At 47.1% G+C, this 16,254-nt stretch overlaps 1 protein-coding gene across 2 annotated transcripts; it reads right to left on the bottom strand.

Annotated features, from left to right (window-relative positions):
• Window positions 1-2,906: 2,906 nt before the first annotated feature.
• On the bottom strand, window positions 2,907-15,843 carry EDEM1 (ER degradation enhancing alpha-mannosidase like protein 1). Of its 2 annotated transcripts, XM_048957600.1 has the most exons (12): window positions 15,360-15,840; window positions 14,974-15,046; window positions 13,687-13,790; window positions 12,688-12,859; window positions 11,273-11,456; window positions 10,643-10,817; window positions 9,990-10,110; window positions 9,428-9,598; window positions 8,777-8,850; window positions 7,747-7,843; window positions 6,847-7,032; window positions 2,907-6,002 (listed from the first exon to the last, which is right to left on the bottom strand). In XM_048957600.1, the coding sequence occupies exons 1-12, from the start codon at window positions 15,764-15,766 to the stop codon at window positions 5,913-5,915; spliced, it is 1,854 nt and encodes a 617-aa protein (XP_048813557.1). In that variant the 5' UTR covers window positions 15,767-15,840; the 3' UTR covers window positions 2,907-5,912. The 2 variants fall into 2 exon arrangements, with proteins under 2 accessions (XP_048813557.1, XP_048813558.1); XM_048957601.1 differs by lacking the exons at window positions 2,907-6,002; window positions 6,847-7,032 and having other exon boundaries at window positions 8,690-8,850; window positions 15,360-15,843.
• Window positions 15,844-16,254: the final 411 nt, after the last annotated feature.

Here is a 16,254-nt window from a genome sequence, read left to right as displayed (position 1 = left end):
GCTGCTCCTGTATTTTTTATGCAGAAAGAGTTGTCCCTAATTAGATAATACTAGATTTCTTGACTCACCCAAAGTAATTCAGAAATAAGACTCTCATTACTAATGGGATGTACCATACAAAGAAACCAGGCAGAGCTTAATAATGCAGAAAAATATTAAACGGAGAAAGGTTTTAATTCTTAATAAGTAGATCCATGGGTTTCATTAACTGCTGTTCAGGTTTTTTTTTTTCGGGGTCGGTTTTATTACCTAATTAATTAAAGCCGGACCAATAAGATACATTAATCTAATGGAGCCGCATCTCGCGTTAACAGCAATACTAATTAATCACCCAACTGAAACATTCCTCATTGCTGAATGCTTCCCAGTGCTAAGCTACAGACCATGGCAAGGAGAGGACGGGCTGCTCAGCCCTGCTCTGCACAGCAGGGCAGCCCTGGGGGCAGGAGGAGTGATGGCTGCAATGTGGGTCCATCTTGACCCCACCGTAGCACTCCAGCTCTGGATACAAGAACCAGCACTGGGTTTGTGCCCTAGAGCCTCCAGTGTTTCTGTTATCAGCACAGAAGCAGCACAGACCGATTGTGCACGAGGGGCAGCGATGTCCTATGGAGCACCCCAAACCCTTCTGGTTTTCCAACACACCCTGACAGCCTGGCTCTGCAGAAACCTCCACCTGTCTGCTAACAGCCACAGCCAAGAGGCAGGGGTGCACCCAATGCTGAGCTGCCAGGACCCAGCACAGCCCTGGGCAGCCCCGAAACCACAGCTCACCGTGCTTGGGCCACCGTGTGCTCACAGACAGCGCTGTCGGGTTGTCTCAGTGCAGTGCTGGTGACAAAATCCCTTTCTTGGTTCAAAAAGTTGGGGTCATTTGAGCTGTATCAGTCGCAATACAACTCCAGGTACTGTAATCCTCAAAAACCTTTCATTTTTTGTCAGCAGAAATGAAAAGCTACATTTTCACATTGTGAATAAGACATTATTTATCTGCGTTTTCATTTCTGGAGTTCTGAATGCATCTCCTCCCTCCCCTTAGCACAGAGCCCTCCTCGCTCTGCCCACGAGTCTCAGTGTGGGGCCGAAGGCTGCTTGGGGTGAAGGGAGCCACGGGCAAATAATGGAATCACGAAGGCTGGAAAAGGCCTCTCAGACCTCCCAAACTCAAAGGAAAATAAAAGGAAAAATAAAAAGGAAGTTTTAAGCAAGGAGAAAGGAAAACACCTCCATGAACTGGAGGAGGCGATTTGTCACACAGTGCTGCTGGGACCATCTCACAGCAGAACACGGTTTTGGTTTTCGTGCTCATTTCTCCTTAACGCTTTGCAGCTCCACCTAAAGGAGGAACAGCGCTCACCAAAACGAGGCAGCTGCGCTTTCAAACGCTGCACCCAGAAGACATCACTTTTGTTTTGCTGCTGCAGAACAGCCACAATTCCAAACGGTGGCACAAGAGTGGTCTCTTGTGGAAGCAGATCAGATCTACAGCGGCCTAAGGATGCTGGAACCCAAATCTTTCAGCCCTCCCTCCATACCTCACAAGTCACCTCCTTTTAGCTGTCACACCGGGTTTGCTTGACGTTTTTTACCCTATAAAATGCCCACAGCTGTCATACACACTTTCAAGCTTTAGATGTCCTATCATACACTCTCATATACAAACTTGCCAGAACTCAGACAATGGCAATGCAGACCTAAGAGAAGCTCCAGTCAAAGCATCCTCATTCCAGAGCTGTAACACAGTGACCCTTCAACTTTCCCACAGCAGATAAGGGGGAAGAGATGACAAGGAGCATGGTCAATACAGCCAATAGCTGCTTGGGGCAGTGACACCACCTGTAAATGGGCAACCACAGGGAAGGGCAGCAGAGCATCAAGAACCTGCACTGGGTTCTCCATGGGCCAACAGAAAGGTGTTGGTAGACAGCAGCATGCAGTGTTCAGCCACAACCCATTACCTGCTCACAGGGATCAGCTCAGTGCCACCTCGCTGCCTTCCTTCACCCCACAGCAAATCACTGCACTCAGCACAGGCTGCCCCTCCAGGCAATAGCCAGGGAGACCAGGGTGGTGGGAGGAGAAGGAGCTGCTTTGTTGTTACTTCCAGTCTTTGTGCAGTACAGAAGCAGCCCTCAATTTCCACTAGATGAAAATGCAGTGCATATAAATACCTTGTCCAGTAACCAAGGCAGATGGAGCTGGCAAAAAAAGCCTCCAGCAGCCAGCAACTGCTTCAGCAAGCCATTAACTGCCCGTGTGTTACTGCGAGGATGTGGCTGCAAAGTGCCTTTAATCTCCCGCAGGGAAAATAAATGCTATTTCTTGCACACCTCAATTATGTGTTCCCGAGCTAAAAAGGTCTGAGGCACAGACAGAACCGAGTTCTCCTTGGCAAAAAAGAACTGCTGAGCTCTGGGTTAGGCAGGCTCTCCCTTCCTCCCAAAACCAGCCAGCAGAATGCTTGTCTGAGCGCAGTGCTGTGCTGCTCACTGTAACAGCAGTGCTTTGGGCAGTGACACTTCGTGGCTGGTTCATGAAACCTGAATCCCCTGCCCACTGTTTGAGGCACACAGGTGGAGATCCACGCTCCCCACACACACAAGACTCCTCAGGGACCTACAACAGAACCAGAGCGCTGATTTGGGACTTCATTACTTTACTGACATCTGGAGCTCTTCAGGCAGGTCAAACCACAGAGAATTTCACCAAGAGCCCCAAACCTGCTTGACCAGACCCCAGCCCTGTTTCCGTCCATCACTGCTTCCCCCAGCCCACCTTCACCTCCTGAAGTTCTGTTTGGTGAACAGCAATGATGAGGTACACGCACTCCAATTCATTTTTCCCTTTCTTTGGGAGATGACACGTAAGCTTTATGATGAACTACAGAAAAACACAGCTAGAAGTGGTCAAATACATCATTTTTAATGCAAAACTTTAAAATTGAAGCTCAGCTTTGAAAACTTCGCACATTTCACAAAAGCTCATTTGGTCCTCTTAAAAGTTCCTCATCCCCAATTAAATACTCTGTTGAAAAACAACAATTAAGCATACACTGTATCTTTAATTAGAAAAAAATTATATTGCACATTATACCAAGAAATACAAAACGTTTCAGCAAGTTATTCCAGCAGTGTTACCAATTTCACTTACCACTGATTTTAAAAATACCCACATTAGTGCATAGCATGTGCCCTGCCATTACAGAGCAAAGTATCTCAGAACACTTCTGTATTCCAAAAGAGAAAATCGGCTGTTTGAAGAACACAAACCTTCCACCACGTACCAGAACCAGCCTCCCAGGAGGCAGGGATGCTCCTGTGGGATGACAGCCATCGGCTCACCTGGGCAACACAAATTCCAGCACTGTTTCTAATGAGAAGCTGCCCAGCTAAGAGCTGGCACTGCAACTAATGGCCCAAGTCACCGCGGGCTGAAAGGCTGCCTTACCTGCCTGCTCTGCTCCCACTGCACATGGACTTTCACTGCTCCTGGCACACATGAGAAGTGAGAAGCAAGGTGGCAGGATGCCGTGCAACTTCATTACAGCCCTGTGCTTCCCTGGGGAAAACTCTGGAACAGACTTTGGTGTGTAACACTCAGCTGGAACCCCGAGCAGGGCTCAGGCTTTTCGGAAGGCACAAAACACAGAGGCAACTGCACGATGCATAACGACATTCAGAGAGCTCCACTGCCAGCTGGGGGGAAACCAGCACCAGAAACATCCACAGCACACCCAGGGCAACGTCAGCGTTGGCATCTGCTACAGCAACTTGAAGTGGAAAGTTCCAGAACGCTGTGCTTTGCTTCCACATTACTGAGCACAACCAGGTCTGACCCTGCAGCATTTCAGAAACCCCAGGCATTTCTGCTGTCTCTGCCCTGCACTCCCTTTATTCATCCTCCCACACTTCTGTAGATGTTCACAAAGTCAATGCTTGCTGGTAAAGGAGAACCATTCCCAACACGTTTGGATATTAACACTGAATTTGTGTTCTGCTTTGATTTAGGCAACTGGGCAGACACTGTTTGCAAAGCCAATTCTGAAGGAGCTGGAATTGCCAGCTGCCTAAGATAGCAAAGGCAACTGATTCTATTGCAGAGCTTTGGGAAATCTTAACACATTTCCCTCTACCTCCAAAACCCCTATTAAAACACATTCATTAAAACCAGGAAGACAGGAATATATGTATTTTTTGCCTGAATACAAGATCCAGCTACCACGGAATAAAAGATTCTACAGTGAGGTCCCTGAGATGCATCTGCACACTGAAAGATTCAAGCAATAACCTCTTAAAAGCACTAACTTCATATTTATTAGAAATGTTTTGAGTTGCAATATATGGCTTATGAAAACAGACGTTATCATAAAAAGGTGAAAATACAGCAGATCAAGTTCGCCCTTATTTTAAGCCTTAATTTAAAAACAGTGAACCCAACAGTAACCTTCCATTGCTTCAACTGCAGTCAGCAGCAGCATCTAAAAAGCATGTAAGCAATGAGGAGCCACTGGAAAAAGTTGTCACTGGATGAAGTTGTTGGGCCCCAGCTTGCTCTCATCCCTCAGAATTCAGCTGCCTTCCTCCTGAAAATTCACACTGCTATTCCTCCAATGCACCTGAGCTGCAATTGAAGATGGTGGGACGAAGCACCAGCAGTTTTCTCACTGGAATCCAAAGGCACAGCCTGCAGTGCACTCCAGCATGGTGGTCAGCACCGCCAGCTCCTGCAGGCACGATGCAGTTGTGATGGCACGTACCAAACTGCCTCGTGACAGAAGGATGAGCTCCCACCTCCCGCTGACTCCTGCCTTGGGATGATGCAGAGATGGCCCCTTTACCCATTACAATGACAGAAAATAAACCCAGAAGCATTCTTTGGGTTGGGAACAGCAGCTGCGCTGTTTAAAAAGTTCTTTCAAAGTTGTCTCAGACGTCAATTACTTTTTAAATTACTTTGGGACCAACTGCCTGTTTCAACTAGCTGTTCAGAAATACGCCATCCCTCCTCCCAGGTAAGCTCAGTTTCTCCTGCCGCTGAGGAAAACATAAGGCACTAACATATTAATGCTGTAAGGAATGTGAAACACTTTGTTCTGCACAGACTCATAGCAGTTCTCAGCATCTCTCTGGAAGAGGCACCAGGCACATGGCAGGCACTGTGACTGGAGGTTAGCTGCTACAGCTGAGTGGCTTTGAAGTTTTGCCCACCCCTCCCTACCCCACCCTACACCCCCTTACAAAAGAAGGCACCAAATTTGTGTTATTACTGGTTTCTGTAGCTACAGCCCTTGTGACTGCACAGCTCTATTCAACCGTGCACATGAGGGATCTCATGACTTATCCTGACAGCTTCTTATGTGATCAAGAGATTTCAAGATACTGTTCAACACAGAGCGTTTTTGTTTTAGCCAAAACCCACTGCCAGTGGGTCCCTACCTGAGAAGTACTTCAGATTGTGTATTGCTGGTCAGAATAACCCCATAATTAAACGTGGTGTTAGAAATTGCACTTTCCCATTCCTTCCCCAACCCCACAATCATTTCAAATTAAATACCTGACCCTCCCTTTTCCAAAGGGAAATCTGTAATGCAGCTACAAAGAGGTAGCTAAGTGGCACATGCCAATTTTTTTTTCCTTTTTCCTCTTTTGAAGTATATCCAACCTTCATTTTCAACATTTTTCATTGGAAGTCTTAAAACAAGAGATCTCTATTTGGGTGGCACATGGAGCTTCCATAGTTCAGAATACTGAACTCGTAAGGGAATTAAACCTCCCTTCATATCCATCATCGAAAACTAACAAGCACAGGGACACCCACTGGCAGCACACACAGCTGTGTAGCTGAAGAGGAATGCCCAGAGCCAAATCCCATGCTCTTCCTGACACACAACAGAAGTTACTCTGAAGAACCATTCAGATCAAGCCCACCATCCGATCGATCTGTCTCATGTAGTTGCTCTTCAATGGCAGCAAATATCTCCTCTCATCCGGAACTCTGTTACACTGGTAACAAAATGAGAATATTTTTAAGAATAAAGCCTGCAAACGGTCAATCCCATTCATATCCTCTTTGGATAGCAGTCATTTCAGCATTGATGACCACAGCCTCCTTCCCAGTACAGGAAGTTGTAACCAGCAGCACTCTCAGTGCTCTCTCCCCCTTCCTTTACAAACATGCAGCACAAACATCAGCAAACAGCATTTCTCCAGAGCAAGCTGCAAGTTTCCAAATACAAGCCAAACTGCTGCAGCTTGTTATTCAATCAATATTTCCTTCACTATGACAACTGTCAGTGTTTTGTGTTGTTGGTTTTTTTTTTTTAAAGATAAAATGCTCCTTTTCTAGAGGACAGGGGAGGGAGGGAGAAGGAACCACGCTAGAAGCTACCAGCAGAGACTTAAGAACATGTGAATTAAAAACATAACTATTTTGGTTATTGATGGGCAATGGACCCATACTTCTGTACTCAGTCAATTGCTGTTCAAGAGAAATCACCTTTATTTACCTCACACCCTCTGCTCTTTTCCCTCTCCATCACAGCAACAAAGGAAAACTTCAAGGGCAAGGAAAAGTGGAAGGGAAAAATATCAAAATGAACAACGAAGAAACTACTTACTACAAAATACTCAAAAGAGGACAGGATCCACCTTCAGCATTACCCCATCTCACATTACCTAACCTGTTCATTTCCACGCCCAAGGGTTTGTTTTAACAAAGGAGCTGCTTGGCTATTTAGAGCTTACATAGGAAACAAAGCAGAACCCTGCAGTGCCACCCCCAAGCCATTCTTCAACTGCCCAGTCCAGCCCAGCACACAACCCTCCAGTAACACCACAGGAACCTTACATTAGAGCTGAAGTTGACGGCCTTTAATTCGTTAGGTTTAACTTTTTCTGTGCTGTCCTCTTCCCCAGGGAGGATATCCTGCCACAGCGAGTTCCGAAAACGTTCATCCACAGACACAATATGTCCCTCAGTAGTAAACATATATTTATTTCCAGACTTATGCACTGGATTGTCTTCATCAAATAACTAAAGAAGAGAGAGACGGAGCTGAATTGAGTAAATTAAGCATGCACGTTTTTCAAGTTCCCCCATTAAGAAGTTAAAAAGCACGGTCACAACAGTCACATGCATCAGATCACACAGTCATGCATCTGAAGGATCACATGAGGTGTGCTTCTTAGTGCCTAACTGCAGTCAGAGCAAATGGGAAGAAACAGTTTTAATATTTCAGGAGTGAAGAGAGCAAAACTTCTCGTACGACTTCAATTGCCCTCACTTTTCTATGCTGTATGTCTTTCTATGCAGACATTTTTAGTTGGCATTCCACTGCTGCTATTCAATCACACTTTTTTTATAGTAAAGGACATTGAGAACAGTAGCTTAAGCCACGCTGGCTCAAATGTTTTCTCCTATGACTGCCAAAGCCTGATAGAGAGTAATTGAAGGGCTGCTGCTATTCATCTAAAAAGGCTACAAGCAGCAACTCAGCTGAGCTGCAGCCACCTTCAGTGGCAGCTTCCAACCCTGAAAGAGCTGCCAACTGTTTCATTTCAGCACAGTGAGCCCAGGCAGCTGCCCAAACCTCCAGGATTAGAGTGGGGTCAAAGAAAGGAGCTGCACACTGCCACTTAAATACCTCTGGTTCCCCAGAGCCCAGCACAGTTTCTAACAGTTTCAGCCTTCTCGGTGTGTTTGTGCACAAAACTTGCAAGAGAGTAACTGAAATGACTGCATACCTACCAGGTACAAATATTTACATGTTTCACTGAGAAAAAAGCTCTCCATTCGATCTTCTTTTGTCTTCTCCACCACATGGTGTAAGGTAGCATAGCCACACCTGCAAGATTTAAGTTTAGTTTGGGCTTAGAAGAACTCCTCCCTAAGTACCTCTCAACTTCAGACCATTCCAATGCACCAGGGGTCAGGTTGAAACGAAACAAGTCTCCTCTCAGGAAGCACTGACATTTCTGGTACCCTGATGGGACCGGCACTGTGGCTGACTGTTCCACTGTGCAGACTTATTAACAGCACCTTCCAAAGAAGCAAGGTGCTCTCCAATTACCCTGCATAAACAGGTCATTTCCCCACATGAGAGAGACAGTTCTGGAAGCCTGCTCTCAAGAAAAGGTTTGCTGCTGAGCTACCTACTACTTTTCTGGATGAAGCTGCAAGCCATCACACCGTACACTTACCATTCTTTCAGCCACACCCCTACACAGCATCCAAATCCCATTTAACTTCAGAACACTACAGTTTTATATGACATTACAGCTATGAAAGCAAGGCAAACACCCACAGCTAAACAGAGATCCACCATCCTGCCCTTGACCCCTTCAAGAAGTTCAGATATGCACAACAGATGTGCAGGATTCCCTGCTGCTGGCTGGAAAAGAAAGCTGATGTGCAGCAGCCTAGCTTGCAGGCCATGTTACCAGTTAGTTAAACAACACAGGCCCATGAGGTGAGAATTACTCTTGCAGGAGCCTTAGGAAAATAATGATGTTACCAGTGTTTGCCAACCGATCATCAGTAACAGATTTTAAAGAGTAGCTGTAAAATTCTGAAGGCATATAAATTTGTCACTGGACAATAAGCTTCATTTTCAAATGAGAAATATAATTGTTCAATACATAAATAATCACTTGTGGTTTTCATGGAGAATCGGGTTTTCTGGTTTACCTACATTTAGCAGATTGGATTCTATAGAGCATTTATACAAAACAGATATGTATATAGCAGTGAGAGAAGGCAAACAACACTGAAGACTGACTTCGCTTTTGTGTATTTTTCCAGACTCTGTAGAATATCCATTCCCACATGAAGGTAAAATGGGTTCTTTGTGGCCTAAACAAGGAAGAAAAACACAGGCACAGTCAGAATTTTGGAAATCTTGTGGAAGTAGCACTTAAAGGCACAGCAGTATCAGATTCTCACGTGTTACACTATCCTTATCTTTATAGGAACATGACTTAGATTACTCTGTGCAAGAATGCAGTAAAACTCTGCAGTCAAGCTCTGACAGCTTTCCTACAGCCAGAAAGCCATTTCAGTTTACTGCATCTGCTGCCAGAGACCGTGCCTGGACAACACAGCAGAGAAAGCAATTACATTTACTTCAGTGATTTCTATTAAGAAGTCACAAGGTCTCTTCTGTGTAAAAATCTGCCAGCTATTCTTGAACAGGGCGTTTAGTCTGCTTTCGCTTTATGGATTAAAAAGGCTGCTTTCAAAGCAAGCAACATAGCAACTTCATAACATAACAATCAACCACCGAAACAGAGACCTCTCTGTAAGAAGTGCAGATACAGAACCACGAAGTTCTAGTGGCTCAGTACTCAGCAGGGACTGCAGGGGGGAAAAAGCGACTGAAGAAAGTCATCTCTGCCAACACACGAGCTGTAAGCTGGGAGTAATGAAGTACCTGGTAAAGAAGATAGGTGGATTCCACCAGCTCTGGCCTCAGTGGATAAAAGGGAACATCCGGTGCTTGCAACTGCCAGTTGTATCTTTCTGGGAGAGCTCCATATCGCTTCCATATGGCATAATAAAAAGCATGGAGACAAATAGCATCTTCTACGTCTCCTATCAACACCTAGGTATGACAACAGCCATAAGCATGCATGCTTAATACTGAAGGCCAGCAAACTGCTCGCTGTGTACAACAACACGTCATATAGTGAAACACTGCTCTCTCACACATACAAACACTGAGGTTACATGAGCAAGTTACAAAGCATCTCAAAGCTCACATAAAGAGGCCAAGCCTTCCAACGCCATAACGCTGCACTGAAGCAATGTTATTCCAGCACAGAGGCTGAGCTGTCCTAGAGCTCTCTCTTACCAAGCAGCCAGTTCAAAGCCGCAGGTTAAAGCTCATCTCAGGAGATGTTCAGCCTCACTGACAGGCTAGGATTAGAATGAGCCTCTCTGAGAACCTGCCCACTGCATCACGCAGTCTTTAACAGAAATAAAGTTTGCTTTACCTGTAGTCCAGGAAAAAAGGCTTGCAAAGAGTCAATCCACGTGTTCATCAGCTGTCCAGTGAACATGTTTACATTCACATACAAAGGTGGGTCACCTTCACCTTCATTGCAAGCTTCTCGACTGCCAAGGAACCATAAGCACGTGTAAGCGTTCACTGTTTTATGAGAACACAATGCATGTTCAACTCTCAGCACTGCCAACAGCAGAGAGAACAAGCTGCAGTTTGTCAGAGCTGGGCTCAAAGACATCATGAAAAGCACAGACAAGTCCATCCAGATCTCAGAAAATGTATTTACGTGCATCATATCCTCCAGCTACGTCAGCAGAACCCCTACCGAGAAGCACAGTAGGTAAGACCAGGCCTTAAGAAGTACTACATTAGCTAATTTAATACATTGCCTTCACAGTTCTACAGCCTTCTCTCAGCCTAGGGTTTACTGAATTGGATGGTAACCAGCTCAGCTTCTTTGCACCAACAGTGCCATACAGACCATAGCTTTCTTTCCATAGTGACTACCACAGAAATAAGGTTTTCTTCTTTGAAGAAGAGAACAGAAATTTTCTAGAGGGTGACCAAACATTACATAAGCCATCATATCTTACTAGAATATATATGTGTTTAGAGAAATGAAACTCATATGATGTAACATACCCCCTTCTTAAGTGGTTCTGAATGTTCTGATAAGCATCAATGAACATCTCTAAGTCTTCCTTCTCTCCAAAGAGGATGTAGGACTTCAGGAGGTATTCATAAAATGAATCTGATCCTGCTCCCAAGCCACTCTGCTTTCCAACCCAATGGCCAGTTTGAATATTCACAACATTTCCTGATAGAACAGACAAAAGCTTTAGTCTAACATTCTTAAGTGCATCAGACAGGAACTTCAGAATACAAAACTTCCAAAAAGCCTTAGGAGGAATAAACAGAGATTACATTCAATGCAAGTGCTACAGTGCATTCATCCCAGGAGCTGGAATACACCTGCTCTTGTTTTAAGTACCAACCTCAACCATATTAACAGGAAGAGAAATGCAGACCTCCTGGTTCATTTCTCAGATTCATGAAAATTTTGTCTTTGGAAACCCATGCCCTAAGGACTCTCACAATCCATTTTTCTAATGAAATTGTGAAGTGCTATTAAGCCAACAGAAAGCACAAGGAGAGCATGACTTAACAGCTACAGATGCAACAGATCAACAAAGTCTTTAATACACGAACGAAACCTGTGGAGTGACAGCATTCTAATACAGCCAGACAATACAGCTCCACCTCAGAGATTACCTAGCAGTCCAGTGTTGTTACTCCTGAGACTCCAGAGTGCTTTGACAGCTCTCCTGGCCACCCACTCAAACGTGGAATCACCAAGCAGCCTGCTCAGAATGCCAAACTCCACCAACAAGGAACCGGCTCCTGCAGTGCAAGTTTCATTATTGCTGTTTGGAGGAACTCCCTTCTTCAGGTTGACCTGCAAAGCAGAGGAAGTGCTAACAGCAACCAGGCAGGCTGCACTTCATGAAGCTGTGCTCTGACCTGCAGCCTTGCATTTATTATAAGGACTTTCTTGATCGATTTCTGCAGTGCACCAGAACCAGCATATCGCTGCTTGGCCAAATAACTCACAGAATCATAGGATGGCCTGGGTTGAATGGGACCACAGTGATCATCTAGTTCCAACCCCCCTGCTGTGTGCAGGGGCACCAACCACCAGACCAGGCTGCCCAGAGCCACATCCAGCCTGGGAAATTCCTGAAATTCATCTTCCAGCTTTATAATATCACCCTTACGGTGGGAAATCCTTTCTGTCATTCTTACACTTGCTAACCTTCCCAAAATTTCAAGCCACTCTTTCATCACTCCTGCTAAGCATTCAGGTTCTCCCAGGTATGATGCAAGCACTCCTTCCCCTACTTCAGCACTCCTCAAGTCAAGAGTTTCAACGCTTCTCAACTTCCCTACGGCACAAATGCTGAAGGGAGGTTACACCACCATCAGCTGCCTTACCCACACTCTGAGCAGAACTCCTGCTCCTAACACCTGACATGTCTGGAAGAAAAGCACTGCTGCTGAACCCAGCAATTCACACCAGTAAGGCAAGGATTCGTTTCATAGCTGAGAACTCTTCTTCTAGAACTTGTGTCTTTTTTCTTATGTGTTGAGTGTTTAAAAGCAGAAGGTGCTGCATTCAGGTATGCTGTAGCATCCTGGAGTCCTCACAGAGCAGCACTCCAGACAGTGACAAAATCCAAGCCCAACACAGCAATCATTTCAGCCTTGTTTTCTTTGGTCACGATTACTTTAGTACCAAGTCTCCAGCACAGGTATTTTCCCAGACCATTTGCCTTTGCTGTACTTCTCATCAACCTTCTCACTGACAGCACTGTTTGTTACTGTGGAAAGCACAGGGCAGGGCACATCCCAGCTGAACAGCATGGAAACAAATGACTATTGACCCACAGGCAGCAGTGTACACAGAGCAAGGAAACAGCCTGAAGAAAACGTTTACTAGGCAAGAGGAACAACTTTTATACCACTCATTTCACCACAGCTTACTGCAGTTCCTCCACACGCCCCATTACAGTGCAACTCAGTGCAGGCTAAAAGCTCAGCTGCATGAACTGGGCACAGAACTTCAGCTGCAGGACAGGAGAGCTGCTGCTTCTAAACTCCCTCCACTCTTTGTTGACGTGCTCACTTACCCGAGGATACGGAATCCCAGTTTTGGTGTTCTCAAATGCTGGCAGCAGTCTCACTGCAAGGTCGTGAGCCATGTGCAGCAGTTCGTTGTCATAATCCTTAATGGTCATGTCACCAAAAGGCTGTTTGGCATCTGTAATTATTATGTGGGCAGAAAGCAGGCTGCCCAAAACCCTATTGGAAAAGGAAAAGAGCTCCAGGTTTTAAGTCTAATCTGAACCTTCTCCAGCTAAACCCTCACCAGCAGCACATTTAACAGCAGCACTGCCTTCTGCTCCTTACAGACACTACAGAAGGAGATCTTTTTCCACCACTGTCTGTTAGTGAGAACATCCAGAAGTCACGCTGCTTTTGTCATCTGCAGAAATCTCAAGATCTTGCTCTGCAAAATTCACCTCACCCAGGAGCACATTTTACCCTACCAAGTCTAAGCACAGATCACATTCCCCACCTTTTTTTTCTTTACTGCTGCAAATGACATTAAGTTTGATATCCAAACCTAATATTCCTCCCCAAAAATCCTAGTGAACTTAAGCAGCAATTAAATAAACAGATTAAGGCCGCAGTTCAAATAATGAAACCATTCAATGTCAGATGCCATTTTAAACCCATCTCTAAGGCAGGCAAGTTCTGTTTTTCATACGAAACAAAACTGAAAGCAAACAGAAGATCCATGGAAGATGATCAAAACATGCAAGCTCATCAGCCAGCCTGTTTGTGGTGCATAGAGCTGAGCCTGCTGCAAGATGAACGACAGAAAGCAGCAGGCTGAAAGCCAAAGACAGCTGAAACTACCATTGCACCACAGCACACGTGACTCACTAAATAACATCAAACATGGAGAGATGCAACACTTTCATAGCATGCTTAGAAAAAAACTTAGCCAAGGAACAATTATGTACTAAAGGCTACCAAAGAAATCCTTATCAGCGATTTTGTTTTGAATCTGTAGCATATGCACAGCGAGCCTTTAAGCCTGGTTCTGATTTAGAGCTACATACCTGATGGTTGCCTCAAAAACCTGGACTGTTGAGTCTTTGTCAAATGAAACTGTGTCAATCACCAACTTCACAGCCTTCTGGAATTCGGAGGAATTTCCCATTACCTTTTATATGAATAAAAAGTATTATTATTATTATGCATAATCACTGCTTCAAAAGAAGATGGAAAATGAAAAAAAGGCAAGCACACATTTTAGACCAACAGCTGCATTATGCAGATCCTGAACAGAGCCCTTCCAGCTCCTGCTAATAGACTTCCCAGGCACTGCCATTACAAGACATTTAAAAGTGCATTTAAAACAAGAAGTTATTGCTGTTGGACAGTGGGGGTTCCTTTGGGTTTGGCCTTTTTTTTCTTCTAATGTGGTCACAGTTCAGCCTCAGAGTAAAGGACTCTATGAGAATTGTTCAAGGACCTAGCAAGACCACCTTCAAGAGGTCATCAAATATACTGATGCACTGCTTCACCCCCCTTTTATCCTTCACCTCTTCCCTGCAAAAATCTGTTCTAAAGTACTACCTAACAGTAGTCATTCACAACCATAATCCCACCTCAATTCAAATGCACTGCAAACAACACCTGCAGTTCCATAAGCATTCTAAAAGAAGCTCTGTGCTAGTTCTGATTCTCAGTTTCCCTCACCTGGGAACTAACCAGCAAACAAACAGTGACAGACTCCCACTTTCCTAGCCTCATTTCCACTGCTGACAGCTGAGCAGAACAGACCAGACGTCCATATTTCCAAGGGCATCTGGAGTTTCTCAGGCCTCTCAGAGCTTCTCATCCACCTGACTTCAACCCTTCAGAAAGTCATGACCACATCCTGTTAAGTCACTGCCTTCAGATTTTAACTAGCAACACGAATGTTCTTTGGCATTGTATCTCAGTTACATTAGCATACCTTTCAATTAATTTGCAAGATTCAGTTTGGTCCTTCCAGCTAACCTTCTGAACTTCCTCCCTGAGCTTTTGATTCAATTTAGCTCAAGCAGACTCTGCAGTAATTCTGAAGTTCTATCATACAGTAGAAGTGCAGTTATAGAAGCAATTAAAGTCTCTGAAGGACAGATTAAAGTCTGTGAAGGTTAGCTAAGGGTTAGGAGATACCGAAGGCTGGAGAAGATATCACAGATGCTGTTGTACACCTTTGTTCCCTGCCGGCCCGTTACTGCTCTCATCCGTGACAGCAGGACCTTCCTCCTTGCTAATAAACATTTCTTTGGGGCAACGTGTGTTCTACCCAGACATGAACGTGGGAATAAAACCCAAGTGTTCTGGCAACTCACCGCTAGGGTATCCAGTGCATCTATCAGCGTTAGCGAGTAGTTTCCTAAGACATCGTTGATGTTCAGATTTGAGCTGCATAAAACAAGAGTCAGGCGTCAGGCAGCACGGCCAGCAGAGCTCCAGGGCGCTGCCACGCGACGCGAAGTCAGGCGAGGCGCTTCGGGGTGAGAGGCGACGGCCCGACGCCGTGTGCCATGAAAGGTTCGGGTCGGACAGCGGGATGGAGCCACGCAGAAGGGCAGTCGTCGGCACGGGCCGCGCAGAGAGGGAGCGGCGCTGCCGGGCTGCTCCAGGAACGCGGAGACGCTGCTCGGAGCACAGAGGCCGAACCGACCCGGAGCCCCCCCATCTCGGAGCCCGGCCCGGCCCACCCAGCCCCACTCACGGGTCGTCGCGGTCGGGCCCGCGGCCGCAGCAGTGCAGGGGGTCGAGCTCGTCGCTGGGGAAGGCGTGCTGCATGTAGCTGTCGTAGCCGAAGGCGAACATACCGCGGGCGGCGTCGCGCAGCCGTGCCCGCAGCTGCGGGGTGAACGCGGCGCTGTAACGCCTCTCGTACTCATCGCGCCCCGCCGCGCCGCCGCCGCCCCGCAGCGAACCCCAGTGCGAGGAGCCCCCGCCGGGAGGCGGCCGAGCGGCTCCGGGATGGCCGAGGGCGGCGGAACGCGGCGGGAAGGGGAACGGGAGGCGGAGGCGCAGACAGAGGCCGGGCGCCAGCGCGGGGAGCAGCGCCAGCAGCGCGTGCAGCCCCAGCCTCAGCAGCAGCAGCCCCAGCACCAGCGAGCGCCATTGCATGGTCGCCCGCGCGCGGCGCGCATAGTTCCGACGGGCCGCCCGCCCGCGCCGCTTCTCCTTTGACGGCGGAAGAGAAACAGCGAACTCGGCGGGGAGGAGCCCGCCCCGCCCGCAGCCCGTTGGTCGAAGCGCGGGCGGCCTTCGCTCATAGGCGCGGTGCGACGTCACTCAGGGCGGAGGGGGCGAGGCGGCGGCCGGGGCAGTCGTGGCAGCGCACGGGCGGAGCGCGGCGCTTCCTGCCGCGTCGCGGCGGCTCACGGGGCGGAACCTCGGAATGTGGCCGCTTCTGCAGCGCGCCCCCTGGCGGCGGCGGCGGAGCAGCACCGGGGCCTTGCCGCCCTTCAGCCTGCTGCCTGCTCTGGGCTGCCAGGGAGGCTGGTGGGTCCTGCGGCTCTGGTTGGTGCCTTCCCCGTGGTTTTCCGCCTTACGCACAGCGGCGCCGAGACCTGTACGGACCAAGAGGATCTCCTTGTTGGCCATAACGATGA

This window comes from Lagopus muta, chromosome 11 (genome assembly GCF_023343835.1).
Source record: "Lagopus muta isolate bLagMut1 chromosome 11, bLagMut1 primary, whole genome shotgun sequence".
Classification (NCBI taxonomy): domain Eukaryota; kingdom Metazoa; phylum Chordata; class Aves; order Galliformes; family Phasianidae; genus Lagopus; species Lagopus muta.
This window is presented reverse-complemented; position numbering and strand designations above follow the sequence as displayed.

Bases quoted from the DNA above. Each gene is read 5' to 3' on its own strand.
- EDEM1 (XM_048957600.1), bottom strand. From the start codon at position 15,766: ATGCAATGGCGCTCGCTGGTGCTGGGGCTGCTGCTGCTGAGGCTGGGG. The intron at 13,791-14,973 runs GTGAGTTGCCAG...TTCATATAAAAG, and splicing joins ATGCACTGGATACCCTAGCG to GTAATGGGAAATTCCTCCGA. The intron at 6,003-6,846 runs GTAAGGTTCCTG...TTTTGTTACCAG, and splicing joins CCGTCAACTTCAGCTCTAAT to TGTAACAGAGTTCCGGATGA.